This window comes from Cinclus cinclus, chromosome 17, assembly GCF_963662255.1.
Source record: "Cinclus cinclus chromosome 17, bCinCin1.1, whole genome shotgun sequence".
Taxonomy (NCBI): Eukaryota; Metazoa; Chordata; class Aves; order Passeriformes; family Cinclidae; genus Cinclus; species Cinclus cinclus.
This window is the reverse complement of record NC_085062.1, coordinates 12,510,897-12,530,531: the sequence shown is the minus strand read 5'-3', so window position 1 is coordinate 12,530,531 and position 19,635 is coordinate 12,510,897. Positions and strand designations below refer to the sequence as shown.

At 56.4% G+C, this 19,635-nt stretch overlaps 2 protein-coding genes across 12 annotated transcripts in view; one reads left to right on the top strand and one right to left on the bottom strand.

Moving 5' to 3' along the window:
• Nucleotides 1-11,508, bottom strand: part of NF2 (NF2, moesin-ezrin-radixin like (MERLIN) tumor suppressor) — a 47,367-nt gene extending 35,859 nt beyond the window's left edge. For all 11 annotated transcript variants that reach the window (XM_062504141.1, XM_062504142.1, XM_062504146.1 and 8 more), the window contains exon 1: nucleotides 11,380-11,508. In XM_062504141.1, the coding sequence (XP_062360125.1) occupies nucleotides 11,380-11,493 (114 nt within the window). In that variant the 5' untranslated portion in view covers nucleotides 11,494-11,508. The remainder of the gene's footprint in view (nucleotides 1-11,379) is intronic.
• A 4,679-nt stretch (nucleotides 11,509-16,187) lies between these two features.
• Nucleotides 16,188-19,442, top strand: NIPSNAP1 (nipsnap homolog 1). The gene is made up of 10 exons (XM_062504512.1): nucleotides 16,188-16,270; nucleotides 17,623-17,750; nucleotides 17,876-17,921; nucleotides 18,187-18,281; nucleotides 18,386-18,456; nucleotides 18,548-18,688; nucleotides 18,835-18,866; nucleotides 18,975-19,069; nucleotides 19,154-19,237; nucleotides 19,324-19,442. The coding sequence occupies exons 1-10, from the start codon at nucleotides 16,188-16,190 to the stop codon at nucleotides 19,386-19,388; spliced, it is 840 nt and encodes a 279-aa protein (XP_062360496.1). The 3' UTR covers nucleotides 19,389-19,442.
• The last annotated feature ends 193 nt before the right edge of the window (nucleotides 19,443-19,635 follow it).

Genomic DNA, 19,635 nt, shown 5'->3' with positions numbered 1-19,635 from the left:
TGAACTCAGGTTTAGGCTCCTGATGTCTTTTGGTTCCTGCCTGTTGCCAGCAGGAAATAAAAATCCCTTTGAACTGCCCGTTGGTGGCTTTAATGTGTCTCCCTGCAGGCTCAGGAAACCCTGCACAAGCACTACCATCAGCACCACGGCTCAGAGAGAGGAGCCACAAAATCAGCAGCGACACAACCCCTGCACAGAGCATGTGCATCCAGAGCCATCGACCCTGCATAGAGAGAAGGGAAAAAGAGCTCCAAAATCCCCATCATTACCACTGAAGTCAGCGGTTCTCTGGAAGCACATTTTGATAGTCAAACTGCATTTTCTGCTGAAAATGCTGGCAAAAGCAGCCAAGGGGCAGAGAAAATTGGTTGCTCAAGGACTGTGTCCTTCGAGCAATCCTGCAGCCGCATCCATGATGCTACTGAAGTTTGCTCATAAAACCGGGAGGTGTTGGGAGGCAGAGAGGCGAAGAGGGACATAAACCACATGAATCTAATATGCCAAAGCCACTTCGGTTTTCCATCTGCACGCTGAAAACAATTGCTGGACCGAGACATATGGCCATTACTCCAAAGCCCTTGCGCAAACAGATCCCGCGCACTCTCTTGTCACTACAACTCAATCCCGGTGCCACCTGGACACATCAATAGCAACGCCGGGGCCGCTCCGCTGTCCCCCACTGCCGCCTTGTGGGCAAAGCCAGGCCCAGCTCAGCCAAGCTCTGCCTTTCAGGGATGACTCCGTCACTGCTCTCCCCCTTCCCGGAGAGCACAGACACACCCGCTCACAGTCCCGGAATAGGACAAAGCCGACACCACCCTCCCCAAAAACACCACCCCCGGACCGCTCGCCGCGATTCGGATCGGGCGCTGTCAACACCTCGGGGTCAAAACGCCAGGAGCAGCAAGTGTGGCAGTGCTGTAATTATAATCCCCCTAATTTCACACATTTCACTATCCTCCAGCCCCCGGGATGGGCTCCAGCTCGGCACAGGATGGCTCAGACTGCAGATCTTTCCCTGACTATGATTTTAAGTAGGAGGTTAATTCAAGGGCTCAGACAAAACAGAGTGAGGCCCATTAAAAGAGCTATTTGGTACCGTTTTTGCAGGCACATAAAAGCAGGCTGCCAGCAAAAGGCTATTTCTTCACTAAACTGCTTTGTTTAAAGCATTATGGGCTGTTTTTCCTTCCCGAAGACCATGGAGAAGGTCTTGAGGCAGCAGTGCCTGCACCAAACCTTCCTGGGACGGGCTCCTGCCTGCTGCTTCTGGCAGCGCTGGACATCGCTCCACATCCCTTGGGATCAGTGTGATAAACCTGGAATTTCCACCGGCTGTGACTCCTCAGGTACCCAAACCGTGCTGAGGAGCTGTCAGAACCCAAAGGTTTCCTCTCAAAACACAAACCACCACTTTGTTTTGAAAAGCAGCGCTGAGGATTAAAGCAGGAGCTTTGTGCAGCTTTCATCCCTGCATTTTTGACTTGGTGATGGGAATTTGGAACAGTTTGGGTGGGAAGAGACCTTAAAGATAATCCAGGTCCACCCCCTGCCACGGGAGGGACACCTTCCACTAGTCCAGGCTGCTCCAAGTCCTGTCCAGCCTAGCCTTGGACACTTGCAGGGATCCAGGGGCAGCCACAGCTGCTCTGGGACACCCATGACAGGGCCTCACAGGTGGGTTTCCTCCTGACACCTAACCTAAATCCCTCCCCTCTTAGTTGAAAACCATTCCCCCTTCCCCTAGCATTATCTGCCTGCATTAAAAATTATCTCTCCATTTTTACAAGCCCCCCTTTAAGGGACTGTATTTTAAGTGAGGCTTCTACTGCTGTATTTTACACCAGCACTTTGTCACCAAGTGTTTCTGTGGTGGCAGGAATAGACATTTAACATTAGTGCACAATGCTCAAGACTCCAGCCATAACAGAGCATAGATCCTCTCCAACTGCGCTGAATTACCTTCATTAAATATATCAGTGATCAGCAGCCACCTTTATTCCAACAGACATGATTTCCCTCCACACCTCAGTACTTAAAATAACGATCTGCATTCAAGTGGCATCTTTTGACAGCTGAACTCCAGCAGCTTTACAGACATCCAGGACCTCAGCCCTCCTCACCCATACTTTACAGTTTACTTGTATCATTAACTGCCACATTCCATGGCTGTAAACTACTTAAAAAAAAGCCCTTCCAAGGCAGGAAGGGATGGACAGAGCTGGTGTCCAGAGAGCCTAGAGGACAGCCAGGACAGGCTGGCCGCTCCCATCCACCCTGTGTCCATCATGCCATTCCCTGCATGGCACTCAAGTGACACCTGAAGCACAAAGGTGATTTTACAAGCCATTCTGAGCTCCTGAAAACAAAACTAAGAAGCTCAGAGCAGAAAAATACATTCTCAGTCATATTCTGGCATGATGCTGTAACAAAGCTCCATCTCCCAGCAAAAAGCTACATCATGATAACCTCAATGTGACCGTCAGGATGGAGCAGGATGCGTCACTGTAGAACCCTCCCTGTGCTGCAGGCATCACCTCTGACATTTGCAGCTCCTTTCCCATTAGCAGGAGCACAGCACGGGCGGCTGCAGGAATTCAAGAGTCACAGAAGGGACATGTGAATGAGACACTTTATAAACAGGCTGTTACTCCACCGAGCTGTTTGTTGTTCTTTACTAAGTACAGAGCAGTTACAATCTATCAGCAAAGCGTTTTAAATTAACAGCACTAAACACTTAAAACTCTGCAGCCAGTGGCTAGAACAGAGTATTTCCAGTCCAGATTATTGGCATCATCTTTTTCTCTGGCTGAGACGGCACATTTGGCATCTATTAACAAGGTTTGCATTATTTATTAACCTGCACCGGGAGTCATTTCCAACTCGCAGTCAACTGCACGATTTATTTCGGAGCATAACCTCTCTGTCAGGTTTCACAACTGCTCCTCAGCTCCCGACTCGCTAAAGCAGCTCCAAAAATGAGCAGAAGGGTTGTCTGGTCCCCTCATCAGGGGATGACAAGGAGGAAGGGGGCAAGCCAGGGAAGGGAGCTGTCAGGAGGTTTAGGTGGAGATCAGGGAAAGGTTCTTCCCTCCCCCAGAGGGTGCTGGGCACTGCCCAGGCTCCCCAGGGAATGGTCCCGGCCCCGAGGCTGCCAGAGCTCCAGGAGTGTTTGGACAGCGCTGCCAGGGAGGGACAGGGTGGGATTGTTGGGGGGTCTGTGCAGGGACAGGGGCTGGGCTGGGTGATCCTGTGGGTCCCTTTCAGCTCATGATATTCCATAATTCTAAAACATGGGCAGCAAGAGACAAGGGGGTGCAACCATTCTGCACAGAGAGGGTTGAGTGAGGGGTCTACACAGAAAAGAGATTCCCAAAACATTGTCAGGCTGATGTTTCTCTTCCAACATTGACAAATGTGATAAAGGGGACGCAAGAGAGATGGGTTTAATTTAATATTTAGGTTCCTCACACAAGAGGCTCTCCTGGGACAACAGGAAAGTGCCCAAACTCCAGGGGACAGAACCAGGCTCTGCTCAGGGGGTACAGATGAAGATCTCACCTTCTCATCACAAACACAAACTCCTGAAGCTGCAGCTCTTCCTGGGATCAGGGTGGGTAATGAGGGCAAAAGCAAGGCTCAGCTGCTTCCCAGGGAAACCCAGGGCAGTGGTCCCTGTACACCCCACCCACAGCACGAGGTTAACACACGACCTTGCAGGAATTACTCATATTTACAGAGTATTTTACTGCACCTATTTACCTGTAAGTAAGACAGAGAATGGCTTTTTGCTTTGCAGATAATTTTATTAGGTGTTAGATATGTGCTAGGGATGCAAAGAGAAGCAAGAGCCCCTGCTGTGACACGACAGCCAAAGGACTGCTGTGAAAAAGGGAAAAGGCACCAAGGAAAATGCTCCAAGTGAAGTTACTGCTGTTTAGAATCACATTTTAACAAGAGAACACAACACCACTGAAACAGGGATGGCGAGGGCGAAGGGAGGGAGCTGGGCCTGGGCAGAGCATCCTTCCACTGACCACCTGGGAATGAGAAATTAGATGTAGCCTGTAGCTAGTCCAAACCCCCATCCCACAGGAGATGCCCAAACCACCCAGCCACAACAGATTACAACTGAAATGGAGACCATTTTGAGGCTGCAGACCACACTAATTTCTCCTTCTGGACTTGAATGGCAACCACAGTGCCACAGATAACAATTTATTCAGTTTTAAAGCCCATTTGGAACAAACAGGGAATCAAAAATGTAGTATTTGTCAATTTTGTTTTAAATAACGTGATGTCAAATATTTTCAATTGCCACTTACTGAGTCACAAGGCAGGGCTGTAAAAGTTATTTTTATTTACTAATGCTACATGACAACTCTATAATGAGCTTTTAATTAAAACCTATTTCTGTTAACCACGGAGGAGGCCAAAAACGCGCCCAGGCGTGAGGATGCAGATGGTGCAGCCAAGCACGCTCCGTGGTGTCTGCCTGAGACAGAGACGGAGCAGGAATGCTGAGAACAGGACCTGTGACCAGACAGAGCTTGGGGACAGGCAGGGGACAACAACTGGTGACAATGTGCCCTCTGCCCTGCTCAGGTGAGACCTCTGCAGAGCTGCCTCCAGCCCTGGGGCCCAGCACAGGAAGGACCTGGAGCTGCTGGAGAGAGTCCAGAGGCGGCCACAGAGATGCTCCAAGGGCTGGAGCCAGGCTGGGAGAGCTGGGGGTGTTCACCTAGAGAAGAGAAGGATCCAGGGAGAGCTCAGAGCCCCTTTCAGGGCCTGAAGGGGCTCCAGGAGAGCTGGAGAGGGACTGGGGACAAGGGCTGGAGGGACAGGACACAGGCAATGGCTTCCCACTGCCAGAGGGCAAGGATAGATGGGATACTGGGAAGGAATTGTTCCCTGTAAGCACAGATTGAAGCTGTGGCTGCCCCTGGATCCCTGGCAGTGTCCAAGGCCAGGCTGGACAGGGCTTGGAGCATTCTGGGATAGTGGAATGTGTCCCTGCCCACGGCAGAAGATGGAACTGGATGAGTTGAAGGTCCCTTCCCACCCAAACCATTGCATGATTCCATGTTACAAAGCCTCACCTCACCCTGTAAGCTGGGCTCACACAGAAAAGTTATGGAGTAAAGCAGCAGCTCAATACAGAGCAAGAAGCTCCAAGAGGATGAAAGGAGGATTTGGATCCCGCAGGGATTTCTGCCAAGGATGCACAGACACTGTAACAGGGGCCAGAGTTGTCTCTGTTCTGCACTTACACATCTGCAGCACAACCCTGCTCCCTGCCCCAGGCAGGGAAGGCCCTGGCAAGGACAACCCCAGGCCTTCCCTCCACGTAGGAGCTGACTGCTGATGGACATGGGGCATTTCAGCCCTGCCCGACCTGCTCCCATGAGCTCTTACACACTGCTGAGCCCTGAACACAGACAGCTCACCTGGGCTGGAGAGGGGCAGCAATTGGCTCACCTCAGGGTGATGCCAGGTTACATGCCTCTCTTCCCATTTCCAGGGCTGTGTGATTCCCTGTTAGTGGTTTTGCTTCTTTCTTCTGCCTTCACTCCGAGTCAGGATTGAAGCCTTGAGAGACAAGATTTCTTGTTTGGACTTGGTTGTTTATTAAATCTTATCTAAAGTACAGAGAGTTCTTCAGCACTTCTAGCTATCAAGCCAAAAGTGAGAAAATGGAGGTGACTTTAGCTAGTTACAAGGCCTTTTAAAGCCTGACTATCCAATTAAAAGCTAATATCTATATTATTTATACTTTTGACCCAATAACCAAACACCTGTGGCCCACAGTGCAGCACTAACTATCCAACCAAAAACTACTGCCTGCAACCATGAAGAAGGAACAAGAAGGAAGAAAGAGACAATGCCCAAGAACATCCATTTGTCCCATACCTACTACTATATCCTAAAACCCCAAATTCAAAACCCTTCACCATGTGAAATTACACACTTCTATTCTAATAACACACCAGTGATTCTAACTCCATCACCCAATTTTGGAAGCCTCCTCCAAGGCCTCAAGTCAAAAGCAGTGTTCTTTTGAGGGTCAGTGTCAGAAAGCACAGAAAGTTTAAAGCTCCCAGGCCTCAGGGTTCCAACAATTCCCTACCAGCATTGCCTCCCAGCTTCAAGGAGATTATTCCCAGAGCTGCTTCCCTGTTCAAGTACCTTTAATTTCAAAAACCACCTACTTGAAAGACACTGCCTTTACAAAGGGGAAAAAAAAAAGGTATTAAAGAGCATCAAAACTGGAGTCTACACACCAAAAGAGAAAAATTCACTGTCCCAAATGCCCTTCCTCCTTCCCCTCTGCATCAACACATCTCTGGATTAATTAACAGAGTCTGGGGATTGACAGCAGTTTTGAACAGTCTTTGAGAAGTAACAGGAGTTTCCAGCTGGCTTGGAAGAGGCTGTGATGGGAGCAGGGGATCCAGAGAACTTTTCAGGCGCAGGGTGAGGCACCAAAGCCCAAGAGGATCCATGTCCATAAGTCACAAGTACAACTTAGGGGAATGAACTGCACCAAGCAAGCCATCTCTAAAATACCAACTCCCAAATGTCACTGATGTGAATCAGAAATTCTGAAGTTTTGGGGCATAAACCCGTCCAAGACATGAAAGAGGAAACAGCCCTTACCTGCTGTGTCTCAGATTCAAAGAGAGCAGCACATGCTCCTGTGTGCTGGCACAAGACCAAGACACATGGGCACATGGAGAAACCAAACATTAACTTGACAGCTGGTATCCCAGCAATTTATTGGGGGGCAGGTTGTAGCTGAGGTGGATTACTTCCCTCATCTTTTTTAAACAGCTGTTCCTGCACCCAGACTGGTCTTTTCCTGTTAAGCTTGTGTCCACTCACAGAAGCTTTGCAGCTTCAAGAGGTCACTGTCCTTACCAGCACGCTGCTGCCTGGAATTGGGAATGTATGGATCTTTATAAACCCCATTCCAAGTATCCTGCAATGCAGAAGGAAGCCAAGCACTTTCTGCTCCCTGATTTACTCCTCCTGCCTTTTTATTTTGGTGCAGTGACTGGACACAGCTCAAAACTCAGCTCGGATTTACTGCACCAGCTCTTCCCTCAAAAACTCATTTCCACCCAGATTTCCACCACCAAATCCTCGGTTGTTCCTGTTCCAGAGGATGAGCTTTTCAGCTCAGCTACACAAGTCCCCGTGTCTGGTGACAAAGGGACAGCACTCGGCTGCACATGGTCAAAATCAGGACTCTTCTACTTACAAGGGCTTTACATCCAACCTCATCCAACTAGATCTGCACCGAGTGGGACACTGGACTAAAAGAAAGATCCCTTCCAACCAGGATTATCCTCTGGACAGAGAGGAACAGCTTAAGCACTGAAGCAGTAACAGGATGCATGTTTAGACCAGCAAGTACAACAGCACAAACCTGCTTCTTCTCACTGCTTGAACACTTAAGCTGTTTCTCCAGGCTGGCTGTAAAGCTTTCCCATTCCTTTTTAAGATGCCAAAGGACTAAGGCTGGGAAGCAGCTGGGCAGTAAGCTGCACCTTGATGGAGTGACCATCCCTGCAGGATTCAAGCCCAGATGACAAACACACCCCTTGGAAACCAGGCCGGGGCTCTGAGATGGAGAGATACTAACGGGGCAGAGCACTGCAAGAGGGAGAAGTTGGCAGAGACACCCATGAGGCCAAAAGAAAGATTGAGGGGTTCTCCATCAGCCAGGGAACTTGGTTCTGAAAGGTAAAATATGACATATGGGAGAGGGTGAGACCAACCTGACACCAGCTACACCTCTGCCATCCCACCGAGATGTGGGATAAACAGTGCTTTGGATGTGGACTCAAAAATACCATGGGGTTTTCAGAATTGAATAACTCATGGAATGGTTTGGGTTGGAAGAGATCTTAAAGTCTGTCTTGTTCCACCTCCCTGCCATGGACAGGGGTATCTTCCAGTATCCCAGATGGCTCCAAGCCCTGTCCAACCTGGCTCTGGACATTTCAGGGATCCAGGGGCAGCCACAGCTTCTCTGGGCACCCTGTGCCAGGGCCTGCCCACCCTCTCAGGGAAGAGGCTCCCACATGGCTGTCCAAGGCTCTCAGGAAGGTGAGGCAGCTGGAGTTGCTTTAGCACAGGGACCCAAGAACCATGCAAATGTCTACCCTTCCTCCAGATGTTATCAATTAATTACGCACAGCACAAACCTCCGAGATGGAAGTAACAAAAGGAAGACACTGGCTTCATGCCTCCAAGATTTCCACCCAAAAAATTTAAGTCTTTAAAGTGAAACCCCAGCTGTGATTATTAATCTCCATCACCATGTTAGAAAGATTAAGATTTCATTTCTAGGAATTATTTTAGATTTAGGCTCAATTTAGAGACATCAACTGCAGAATAAACAGATGCAAAGCAGATTTAATCCCTTAAAATGCACAGCTGGGGATTTCTAGCAAGCAGACTGAAAAATTAGCACTGAGAAAGAAGGCAAGTCTCCAGCAGCTATGGCTGGGTCATGGAATCATGGAATATCCTAAGCTGGGAGGAACCCCCAGGCATCATGGAAGACCAGCTCAACAAACATCCAACAAACCAGACCTCTGTCCCTGTCAGCATGAGGTGCCACTCACAGGCCACATCTCAAGAGCCCCCAAACCACAGGATTCCCACTGCACCTCCTCCTTCCACTGATCCTCTCAGGTGTTTGTGAGGCAGATTTCCCTCTCCCAGACTCCTGCTGGAGTCAGCAGTTCTCCTTCGTGGCCAAAGACACCTGAAAGCACACAGAGAGCTGGATAAACAGTGCTGCTCACTCTTCTCCTGGAAAACCCTGGGACAGGGGCTGGATTTCTTCAGGGAAGAGCATGGTCTTCCAAAAATCGACTCTCAGGAGGGCACAAAGTCCAATCCTGGCTCCAGGTCTCACTGTGGGTGTAGAGCAAGCCAAGCCCTTCCCTGGGCCTCCTTCCCAACCCCAGCAACTCGAGGTGTGTCTGATCCCTCTGTCCCCAGATGTGTCTGCAGAGTCAGCAAAATAAGAAGTTTTTCCCAGAGACTCCCAAGTGCAACACAAAAACAGGGGCAGAGATCTATCCAAGGACCTGGACTGTTGGGACGGAGCCTGGATAAAACTCATACTTCAAGCTGGGCTGCCCTGGGCTTGGAGCAAGCCCAGGAGGTCATGGAGATTCTCCAAGGGCTGGAGACCCTCTGCTCTGGAGCCAGGCTGGGAGAGCTGGGGGTGCTCACCTGGAGGAGAGAAGGATCCAAGGAGAGCTCAGAGCCCCTTCCAGGGCCTGAAGGGGCTCCAGGAGAGCTGGAGAGGGACTGGGGACAATGGATGGAAGGACAGGACACAGGGAGTGGCTTCCCACTGCCAGAAGGCAGGGTTAGATGGGATATCGGGGAGAAATTCCTGACTGTGAGAGCACTGAGGCCCTGGCACAGGGTGCCCAAAGAAGCTGTGGAAGCCCCTGGATTCCTGCAAGTGTCCAAGGACAGGCTGGACAGGGCTTGGAGCGACCTGGGAGAGTGGAAGGTGTCCCTGACCATGGCTGAGGGTGGTCCAGGATGAGCTTTAAGATCCCTTCCCACCCAAACCATTCCATGATTCCACAAAAACTCACTCCTCACCTGCAAAGTGTGAAACAGCCCCATCAGCCACCTGCATCCAACCATCCCTTCATCCTCCCATCCTGCTCCAATATTCCATGCTGAATGATGAGGCCTGAATTCCCTCTGCATCCCCCCAGCACCAGTCCAGGAGCCCTCGGCAGGGTCACACTCACAGCTCCTGACTCCTTCCAGCTGCAGAAGTCTTTCTGCAGCAACAAGTTCTTTTGGCAGGAACCTCCCAGAAAAGTCAGCTGGAGATGCATCAGTTCCACATCCAAATCCCACAGGAACGCCGCCTAATCACTGCACAAACACCCCCTCCCCACCCTGATCCCAGTGGGAAATGACACCCAACCACACCACGGAAATTAACAGTTATTTGCTTTCCATCATCAGTTACTGCTGCAGCCTCGGGAAAGTAGGGAAAACACAGACAGGATGTTCACACTCTGCTGGAAGTGGGAAGCTCACACAGCTTCCTAGAGAAAATCCTTAATCCCTAGGAAAAGCAGGAACTACTTCAGGGCTGAGAGATTTCCAGAACAAGGAAATCAGTGATGGCAAACACCACTTGGCTGATAGGCACTGGGGATTCCATCAGGGTTTGGATCAGGCTAATGAAATGAAAACTATTAAATGAGGAGTTTGGAGTGGGATTTCAATGTTTGTGTGGCCAACCCCTCTGGCTCAGCTGAAAAAGCAGAGCAGATCCCAGGGTTTGGCAGCAACGCCCTGGGAGAACGTTTTACAAGTTCCAAGGGCCCCAAAAAGGGAAATTATCACAGAAAGGCCAGGCCCAGCCCCCTGGAGCATCCCTCATCCTCATGGTGAACTAAGAGCTCAGGAAAATGCCAATATTTTGTCCTTAGATGTTTGTGGAACACTTGGGAGTTGGATTCATATGGATTCAAGCATTGACACTGAGATTCCTCAAGCCCTGTGACAGCCACAGTGTAGTGGTGGCTTGGGCTGGGAGGGCAGGATAGCACTGGATTAAAGCCCAAATGAAACTGGACTGTAATGAGAACAAAGCTGAATTATAACCAGGATAAAACTGAATTACACCCAGAAAGAAGCTGAATTGTAGCCAAAGCACAGGATGAATTACAACCAGAATAATGCCAAATTGTACCCAGAATGAGAGCGAATTATAACTGAAATTAAGCCAAATTATAACCCAAATAAAGCTAAATCACACCTGGAGTCAGGATGAATTATTGCCAGAATAAAGCTGAATTATAATCAAAGTATAAACTGAATTAAAACCAGAATAATGCCCAAGTATACCTGGGATAAAACCAAATTATACCCAGAAAAAAAAGCCAATTTATGACCAAAACAATGCTGAATTACACACATAATAAGGATTAATTATAACCAAAATAAGGCCAAACTATAACCAGGATACAACTGAATTACACACACAATAACACTGAATTACAACCAAAGCAAAGCCAGGTTATGACCAAAATAAAGCCAAAATACACCCATTCATAACCAAAGTAAAGGCGAATTACAACCAAAGAAAAGCCGAATTATAATCAGAATAATGTACAATTATAACAACGAAAATCACACCGAAGCACACCAGGACAAAGCTGATTTATAACCAAAACAAGGCTGTGCCGCTGCAGGCCCAGGGCAGACCCCGGGAACCGGAGGGACTGGGAGGGGGGGTCCGGGCCCCTCAGAGGGTCTGGGGGTGTTTGTGGGGGGCCCGTCCCCCCTCAGCGGGACCCCCGCGCCCGCGCGGGCCGTCACCTCGCAGCTGAACTCCATCTCGGCGTCCATGGTGGCGATGCGCACGGTGAAGGTTTTGGGCTGCTTGCGCTTGAGGGAGCTGAAGCTCATGCGGGACGCGATGGCCCCGGCCATGGCGGCGCGGCGCGGTCAGCGCGGCGGCGGCGCCATGGCGGCCTGGCCCCGCCCCCCACCGCGCCATTGGCCGCGCCGCGAGATGCGCCCGCCCCCGCCGCACCTTCCAGCCAATAGAAAGGGATGTGGGGAGAGGCGGGAGCAGAGGCGGCTATGATTGGGTAGAGAGGACGCCACTCAAGAGGAAGGGGCGGGGTGAGGCGTGGCCATTAGGCGAATGGTGAGGAAGCGATGGGGCGTGATGGTGTCGCCCCCTTGCGGCGGGCGGAGCGCACTGCAGGCGAGCGTGGGAGGGGGCGTGCCCCGGTGTGGGGGACACGGGGACACCGGGACACGGGGACACCGGGACACGGGGACACCGGGACACGGGAGGGTTCAGGGGACTCTGGCATGTCCGGGCTCCGTGAGATGCGATCCCCTCAGGATCCAGGGATGTCCGGCGTCTCTGGGCGGTGCGTGGGAACTCCGGGCTCTCTGGAGAGTCAATGGGGTGTCCGGGCTCCCCGGGATGTCTGGGGTCCATGAAGTGTCAGGGATCTGGGGGTGTCGGGGGATCTGCAGAGTCCGTGGGGTATAAGGGACTTTGGGTGTCAGAGATCCCTGAGCTGTGTGGGGCTTGTGAGTCCCTGAGGTCCTTGAGGCGTGCCCGCTGCCGTGGGCTGACCCCGTGTCACGGGTGTCCCCGGTGCCGTGGGTGTCCCCGCAGGACGGGGTTCCCTGGGTGACACGGGGTGCTAGCAGCACCGGGCCGAGGGAACCCGGGTGTCCGGGCTCGTGGGTGGGGACAGAGACTGGGACCAGCGCCCGGGGCGGGCGGGGACACGGGGCAGGACTGGGACTGGGACTGGGACTGGGACTGGGACTGGGACTGGGACCGGGACTGGGACTGCGGCTGGGACCAGCACGGGGCAGAGGGACGGGACTGGCACCGATACCGGGACACGGGACGGGGCAGGGAGCAGAACCAGCGGCGGTAATGGAAACTGGGACCGTCACTGGGATGATGGGACGGTGGCTGGGACCCGTCACCAGGGCAAGGGGACGGGACCGCGACCTCGATCCGTGTGGGATAACGGGCTGGGAACTGGAACGAGCGCGGGTGAACGAAACAGAAACTGGGACCCGCTCAGAGTTACTGGGAAGGAAACTTAGTCCAGCACGGGGTAACGGGAGGGACTGGGATCAGTTCAGGGTTACTGGGATGGGAAATGGGACCTGCGCGGGGATTACGGAGTGGGAATTAGGACGGAGAGGTTGAGGGATACTGGGACGGAAACTGGGACTTTCACGGGGATAACGCGACGAGAACTGGGATCAGCATGGAGTAACGGGACAGGAACAGTTCGGGGCTGCTGGGATGGGAACTGAGATCAGTTCAGGGTTACTGGGACAGAAACTGGGACCAGCACAGGGGGACGGGGCGGATCTGAATCCGGCAGGAGCAGGAGGGGGAAGGGACCAGCGGGAGCCGAGAAGCCCCCCCGACACCCCCGGGAGGACCCAGGCGTCCGGGAGCGGCCCCCGCCCCCGCAGCGGGAAGAACGCGGCCTCTGTCCTCGCGGGGACAATGGGGACATTGACGGGGAACCCCCGGCCCCCCGCTGCCTCTGCAGGACCCCCCATGGCAGAAAGCGACGACCCCGCCCGCCGGGACCCCGCCGCCGCTGGCCCCGGCACCCAGGTGGGCGAAAGGCGGGGGGGACATGAGGGGGAAACTGGGGAACCACGGAGGGGGGTATGGGGGATTGGAGGGGTTGGAGGGGGTTTGGGGAACCCTGTGCGTCCGAGGGAGCTCGAGGGGGGCATGTGGAGGATTGGGGTATAAGGGGGAGCCCAAGACTCCATAGGGATTTATGGGGCACAAGAGGGGAGCTCTAGGCAGCCGGGGGGGCGTTGTGGGGTACGAAAATAAATTGGGGTAGGAAGGATAGTAGACACCCTGGCGGCCTGGGGGGCCGTAGGGGTGCTGGGAGGGGGTCTTTCTTGGCCCCTCGCCATGGGTGACCTCCCCCCCGCCCAGCCCTGCCGGCCCGTGCCGAGAGTACACGACTTTGGAAAGGGGAAGCAGGCGCTGCGGAGGGACACCCGCATCGCGCCCGCCATGCAGGGCTGGTTGCACAAGCAGGTGAGGAGGGGGGCGGGCTGGAGAGGGCGTTCAGGTGCTGTATGGAGTTTGAGGTGCGGGATTCTGGGGGGGTTGTGGGTTTTGGGGGGACCTGGAGCAGTGGGGAGGAACTGAAGGGTGTACAGGGTTGAGAGGGTCTGGAGAGTCAGAGGGTCATGGGGGGGATGTGGTGCTGGGGAGGGTGGAACCAGAGGGAGTTGGGGGGACTCAATGGATGGTGAGGGTGGGTTATGGGGTTTGGGGAGATCAGACACACTAGGCCAGCCCCGGCAGTGTGGGGTGGTTATGGGGTCTGGGATGGAAGAGGGTGCCGGGGCGTTATGGGGTTTGGGGGTCTGGAATGGCAGGGAGTCCTTGGGGGTGAGGAGGTTGGGGGGATCGGAGGGAATTGAGGGGTTTGGAGCAGCAGAGGGTCCCACGTGGGGATGGGCTGCGGGGGCTCAGCCCCCATCTCCCCCCTCCGCTTCTCAGGACAGCTCGGGGCTGCGGCTCTGGAAGCGCCGCTGGTTTGTACTGGTGGATCTCTGCCTCTACTACTACCGGGGTGAGGGGCAGGGGGGTCTGGAGACACCGGGAGGGTGTGGGGACCTGGGGCTAAGGGGGTTGGGTGACCTGATGTCCCTGGGGGGCTCAGGGATCCTGGGGTGTTGGACAGTCCTTGCAGGGCCAAGAATCCTAGTGGACTAGGGGGGTTCCTGGGATGTTGGAGGTCCCTGAGGTGGCCCGAGGTTCCAGTGGGATCAAGGATTCCTGGGGCATTTGGCGATTTCTGGAGCATTGGGAATTCCTGGGGACTGGGGGTCTCTGGATGGATCAGGGACTCTGGCAGGATCCGGGATCTCTGGGTCACTGGAGGTCCCTGGGGGCTTGAAGAGGTCCTTGGTGGGGTTCTAAGATCTGGGGTGCCCCGGGAGGTTTGGGGGCATCCAATGAGATTCAGGAGGGCTCTGGCATCCCTCTGATGGTCCTGGATATCTCGGGGTGCAGATGTGAGCTCTGGTGCCCCCCATTGTGACCTTCCTCTGCCCCCCAGACAGCAGCGAGCAGCAAGTGCGGGGCGGCATCCTCCTGCCTGGCTACAAGATCCGCATCCTGCCCCCTACCCCCCGCGCCCCCCGAGCCCCCCAGTTCCTCTTCACGGTCAGCCCCGGCTCCCTGGGTCCCCGGATCCACGGGTTCCCTGGGTGGGGGGGACGGGACCTGGACACCTGAGCTCAAGGACATCAAGGATCCCCCATTCCCAGGCTGAACATCCCGGGATGCGGACGTACTGTCTGGGGACTGAGACCCCCGAGGAGCTGCACGCCTGGGTCTGCGCCCTGCGCCGGGGGGCATCGCCCCTTCCCGGGTGAGTGGGGCACGGGGGGCACCAGGGGTCCATGGATCCGTGGGGGTGGGCACAGAGAAGGCATCGGTTTCGAGTGATTTATGGGATCCCAAGCCACAGGAGAAGGTTGGAGATTTTGGGGAGGGAGTCACAGAGGGTTTGTGAAGGTCACAGAGCGTTTGGCGGGGTCTTGGGGGCAGTTAACCTTTTAACTCCTGTTTTCTTCCCCCTTCTCAGCTCCCCCCGTTCCCTCTCCCAGCAGACGCTCCAGGAACCCCGGGGTGTGGATCCTCCCTCTCCCCCATTGCCCATGCACTCCTCAGGTGAGGGGCTCGGGGGCCTACCCGTGCCCCCTCCTTGCTGCCCCCCAGTCCCTCCACTGGCCCACGGCGAGGTGAGATCTGTGGGGGGGAGTGCGGGGGGAGAAACTGGAACTACTACTGGACAGGGGGAAATATGAGGGGGGCAAGTACTGGGGTGATTGTGGTCCAGACCTGTGTGGTGAGTGGGTTAAGGAGAAGAGCAGGGGGCTGAGAGGTGGGAGGGGGTAATGGGGCAAAATGGGGGGGCTATGGAGCAGGAGGAGCTATGGGGCAGAGGGGAGGCTCTGATGCAGAGAGAAGGGACAATGGGGCAGAGAGGCGCTGTCAGCAGAAGGGCGTCTGGGGCAGGAGCGGCACGGGTACGCCACGGGTCCGGCCGGAGCAGCGCTCTCTGTGCCCTCCCTCAGGTTCCCCAAGTCCAGGAGGAGCCCCCGGCGCGGGGATGTTCCCCCAGGGCCGGGGACACGGCGGGGGGACCGCGGAGACACCCCGAGCCCGCGCCTGCAAGTGAGACACACCCGGCCACACCCCGACCACGCCCATAGACCGAACTGCCCCGCCCATTCTGACCCCTCCTTCCTAGGGCGGAGCCCGAGGAAGCCCCGCCTCCCTGGAGCTGCGCCGCAGTCCCGGCCGGAGAGAGACATCGGGACCAATCAGCCACCGGCCTCTCCAACCGCCTCTTCTGATTGGCTGCCGAGCGCCGCCGGGCCCGCGGGCACCGCCCCCTCACCTGCATCCAATGAGGCGTCGCGGAGGCGGGCGGGGGCGGGTGGGCGTAGCTGGGCGCGCGAAGGTGCGGCCGGGCGGCCAATCAGAATCACGCTGCTGCAAGCCAGCTTCTGAGGGGGCGTGGCCTGGCCGAGAGGGCGTGGCTCGGTGGGCACACGCCGCGCGCGGCCCCGCCCCGGTGCGGAAGATGGCGGCGGGAGCGCGCGTCGGGAGCGCGGCGCTGCGGCGGCTGCGGGGCGGGGGCGCGGGCGCGGCCCCGCGGGGCGCGCGGTGAGTGGGGATGCCCGGGAGGGGACCCCTGGACGAGGGGGGGGGGGTGTCTCATCCCCTCCTGAGAGCCCCCGCGGCATCCCCGCATCCCTCATTCTCCCTCGGCTTCTGCGTCCGCGCCGCTCCCCGCATCTCTCCCGGCGGGTATACCCTGTATCCTCCTTCCTGGACCCTGCAGCTCCCCTTGGCCCCGCATCCCCCCGCATGGAGACCCCACCTCTGAAGCCTTGAGGCCCAGATCTTCTCCGCTCTTCGCATCATCCGCACCCCGCTCCGCTGAGCCCTCCCATTCCCCCCGGACCCCGCAGTACCCCCGGAGTCTGCATCCTCCCGAGCCGGGACACTCGTATCCCCTCTTCTGAGACCCTTGATCCCGCATCCCTCCGCTCTCCGCACTGCCCCGGAGGGGACCCCCGCTCCCCTGGGCTTCCTGATCCTCCCCCCTGGACTCCGCACCCTCCCCGGACCGCGGACCCTGCATCTCCCCGGGTCGGGACACCCACACCCCGCTATCCTGATTCTCCCCTGGACCCCTCATCCCCTCCGGACAGCACATCTCCCCCGCTCCCCGCATGCCCCCGGGCGGTGACCCCGCACCCCGCTACACCCCCACCCCTGAGCCTCCCCCGGACCCCGCACCCCCCACCCCTGAGCCCCCCCCGACCCCGCGGCCCTCCCGGACCCGGCGGGCGGCCCCCGGAGTGGCCCCACGGTCGTTGCCTCGCTGGGGACAAAGGTCTGGCCGCAGCTCGGACCCGGGGCCGAGGGGCCCCGTTCCCTGCCCGTCACTGCCCTGGGGGGGATCCCGACCTTCTCCGGAGCACCGGAGACACCCTTGGGGCTGATGGGGAATCCCGGCGGACAGGCTGGGGGGCTGGTCCCATCACCCCATTGCCCCTTGTCCCCTTGCCCGTTGAAGGATCACCAGCACTGGAGCAGCCCCTGGGTAAAAGAGATCCTATGGGGGCGTGCCCCTATTGCCCTATGTCCCCTTGGCTCTCCTATGGAGGGGTCACTGTCACTGGAGTGGCCACTGGGGCTGAGTGGGCTCTCATGGAGGCTTGAGAGGGGGTCATGCCCCCCTTGTCCCACACCTCTACACCGGTCTCCTTGCTCTGTTGGGCAGCATGGCTAAAACCCCTCTGGATTCAGGGGGACAGACTGGAAGTGGGGACAGACCCACCCTAGAACTGGAAGAGGGCTCCCAGAATGAACTGAGTGGAAGCCAATGGGGCTCCCTGGATGCGGAACAATGGAGGCAGCTGCCCACAGGACTGGCAGTGAGGTCTCTGGATCCTGATTTGCCATCCAGCCAGTCATTTCTCGTGTCTCCCTGCCCCGCTGTCCTGCAGGGGGTACTCCAGGGATGCCGAGGGCAGCTGGTTCCGCTCCCTCTTCGTGCACAAGGTGGATCCACGCAAGGATGCACATTCCAACCTCCTCTCCAAGAAGGAGACCAGCAACCTCTACAAGATCCAGTGTGAGTGCTCCTGCCGGGAAGAAGGCAGGCACAGATGGGGTGCACCCCTCGCTCATTGGGACCCCCATTCCCGGATCCTTCCCCTTCCTTCCCCCCTTCCCAGCCCCTCTCTCCTGTCCCTGCAGTTCACAATGTGAAGCCGGAATGCCTGGAAGCCTACAACAAGCTGACGTGAGCACACTGAGGGGCCTTCCCAGCATCCCAGCGGGATGTTGGGGTGCTGTTCTGGAGTGAGAGGGGTGGGAGGGCTTGAGCAGAGCTCCTGGGTGGATCTGTGTCCCTGTTCTGTGCCTGAGTTTCCCTCCCTGTGAAATGGGTGCATCTCCCATGCTGCACCAGATCCTGTATGGGCCAACCCTGGGAGAGCAAAGAGGGGCACTGGGAGGGTTTAGGGGTGCTGCCCCCCACCCCACTGCCCCCCTCTGTGCCTCCACAGAGAGGAGGTGCTGCCCAAGCTCCACTCAGACCCTGACTACCCCTGTGACCTGGTGGGCAACTGGAACACGTGGTACGGCGAGCAGGACCAGGCAGGTGAGGGCAGGCAGTGGTTCCTGGTTCCTCTGCTGCCAAAGGCAAAGATTTTGGTGGGATTTTGGGGTCCTGCTCCTCTTCCCACCCCAAAACCCTCTTTGTAGTGCACCTGTGGCGCTTCTCGGGCGGGTACCCAGCGCTCATGGACTGCATGAACAAGCTCAGGCAGAACAAGGTACCACTGGGGTGGGGGCGAGACCCCTGTACCTGACACCCCCGGCCCACGTGGCCCCCACCTCGAACCCCCTGGCCGGGGCTGTCCCCAGGAGTACCTGGACTTCCGCAAGGAGAGGAGCCGGATGTTGCTGTCCCGCAGGAACCAGCTGCTCCTGGAATTCAGCTTCTGGAATGAGCCCCAGCCCCGCCAGGGACCAAACATCTACGAGCTGAGGACCTACAAGCTGAAGGTGGGGATCAGTCTGTGCCTCGGGGGAGGTCTTCAGGCTGGTATACCCCAGGTTTTGGGGGACAGCCCCCCCAAATTCCTCCTTCCTGGATGAGGAGACCCCTGACGCTGAGCGAGCAGGGGCGTTCTGATTTTTCTCGTTTCCAGCCAGGGACCATGATTGAGTGGGGCAACAACTGGTAAGCTACTGGTTTCCCAGCATGCAGGAATCCAAGGTGGGAAAAGCTCCCTCTGGAGAAGGGGAGACCCCTGAAGCAGAACCCCCATGTGTCCACTGCTTTGTGCAGGGCTCGGGCCATCAAGTACCGCCAGGAGAACCAGGAGGCTGTTGGGGGGTTCTTCTCCCAGATTGGGGAACTCTACGTGGTGCATCACCTCTGGGGTAAGGGGTGTCACCCCTGGGGGACCCTCAGCCTGGGGCCTGGGCTGGAGGGCTCAGGATGCCAACCCCATCCTCTCTCCACAGCCTACAGGGATCTGCAGTCCCGGGAGGAGACAAGGAATGCAGCCTGGAGGAAGAGGGGCTGGGATGAGAACGTTTATTACACTGGTGAGTGGGACCCCCACCTACTTTGGCAATCTCCTGCCTGTGCTGGGAACCCCCTGCCCTCACCTGTCTCTCCTTTCCTTCCCCAGTCCCACTGATCCGGACCATGGAATCTCGGATAATGATTCCCCTGAAGATCTCCCCACTGCAGTGATTGGGGGGCCCTGCTGGGGTGTATCCCTGCACCCCTGGGGCTCCCTTCCTGTGCCCTGGCCCTGGTGGGGAAGGGCTGGAGGGGGTTCTGCTCTTCCCAGCTCTCTTCCCCACCCCGTTTTGGGGTGCCCTGGGGAGGTTGAGAGCAGGGAGGAGAAGGTGGGAGCCCCACATCCTGTGATGGGTCTGCAGGGTGGTGCTGCTGGGGTGGCTGAGCAGGCTGTGGAGTTGGGGGGGCTTAATTGCTC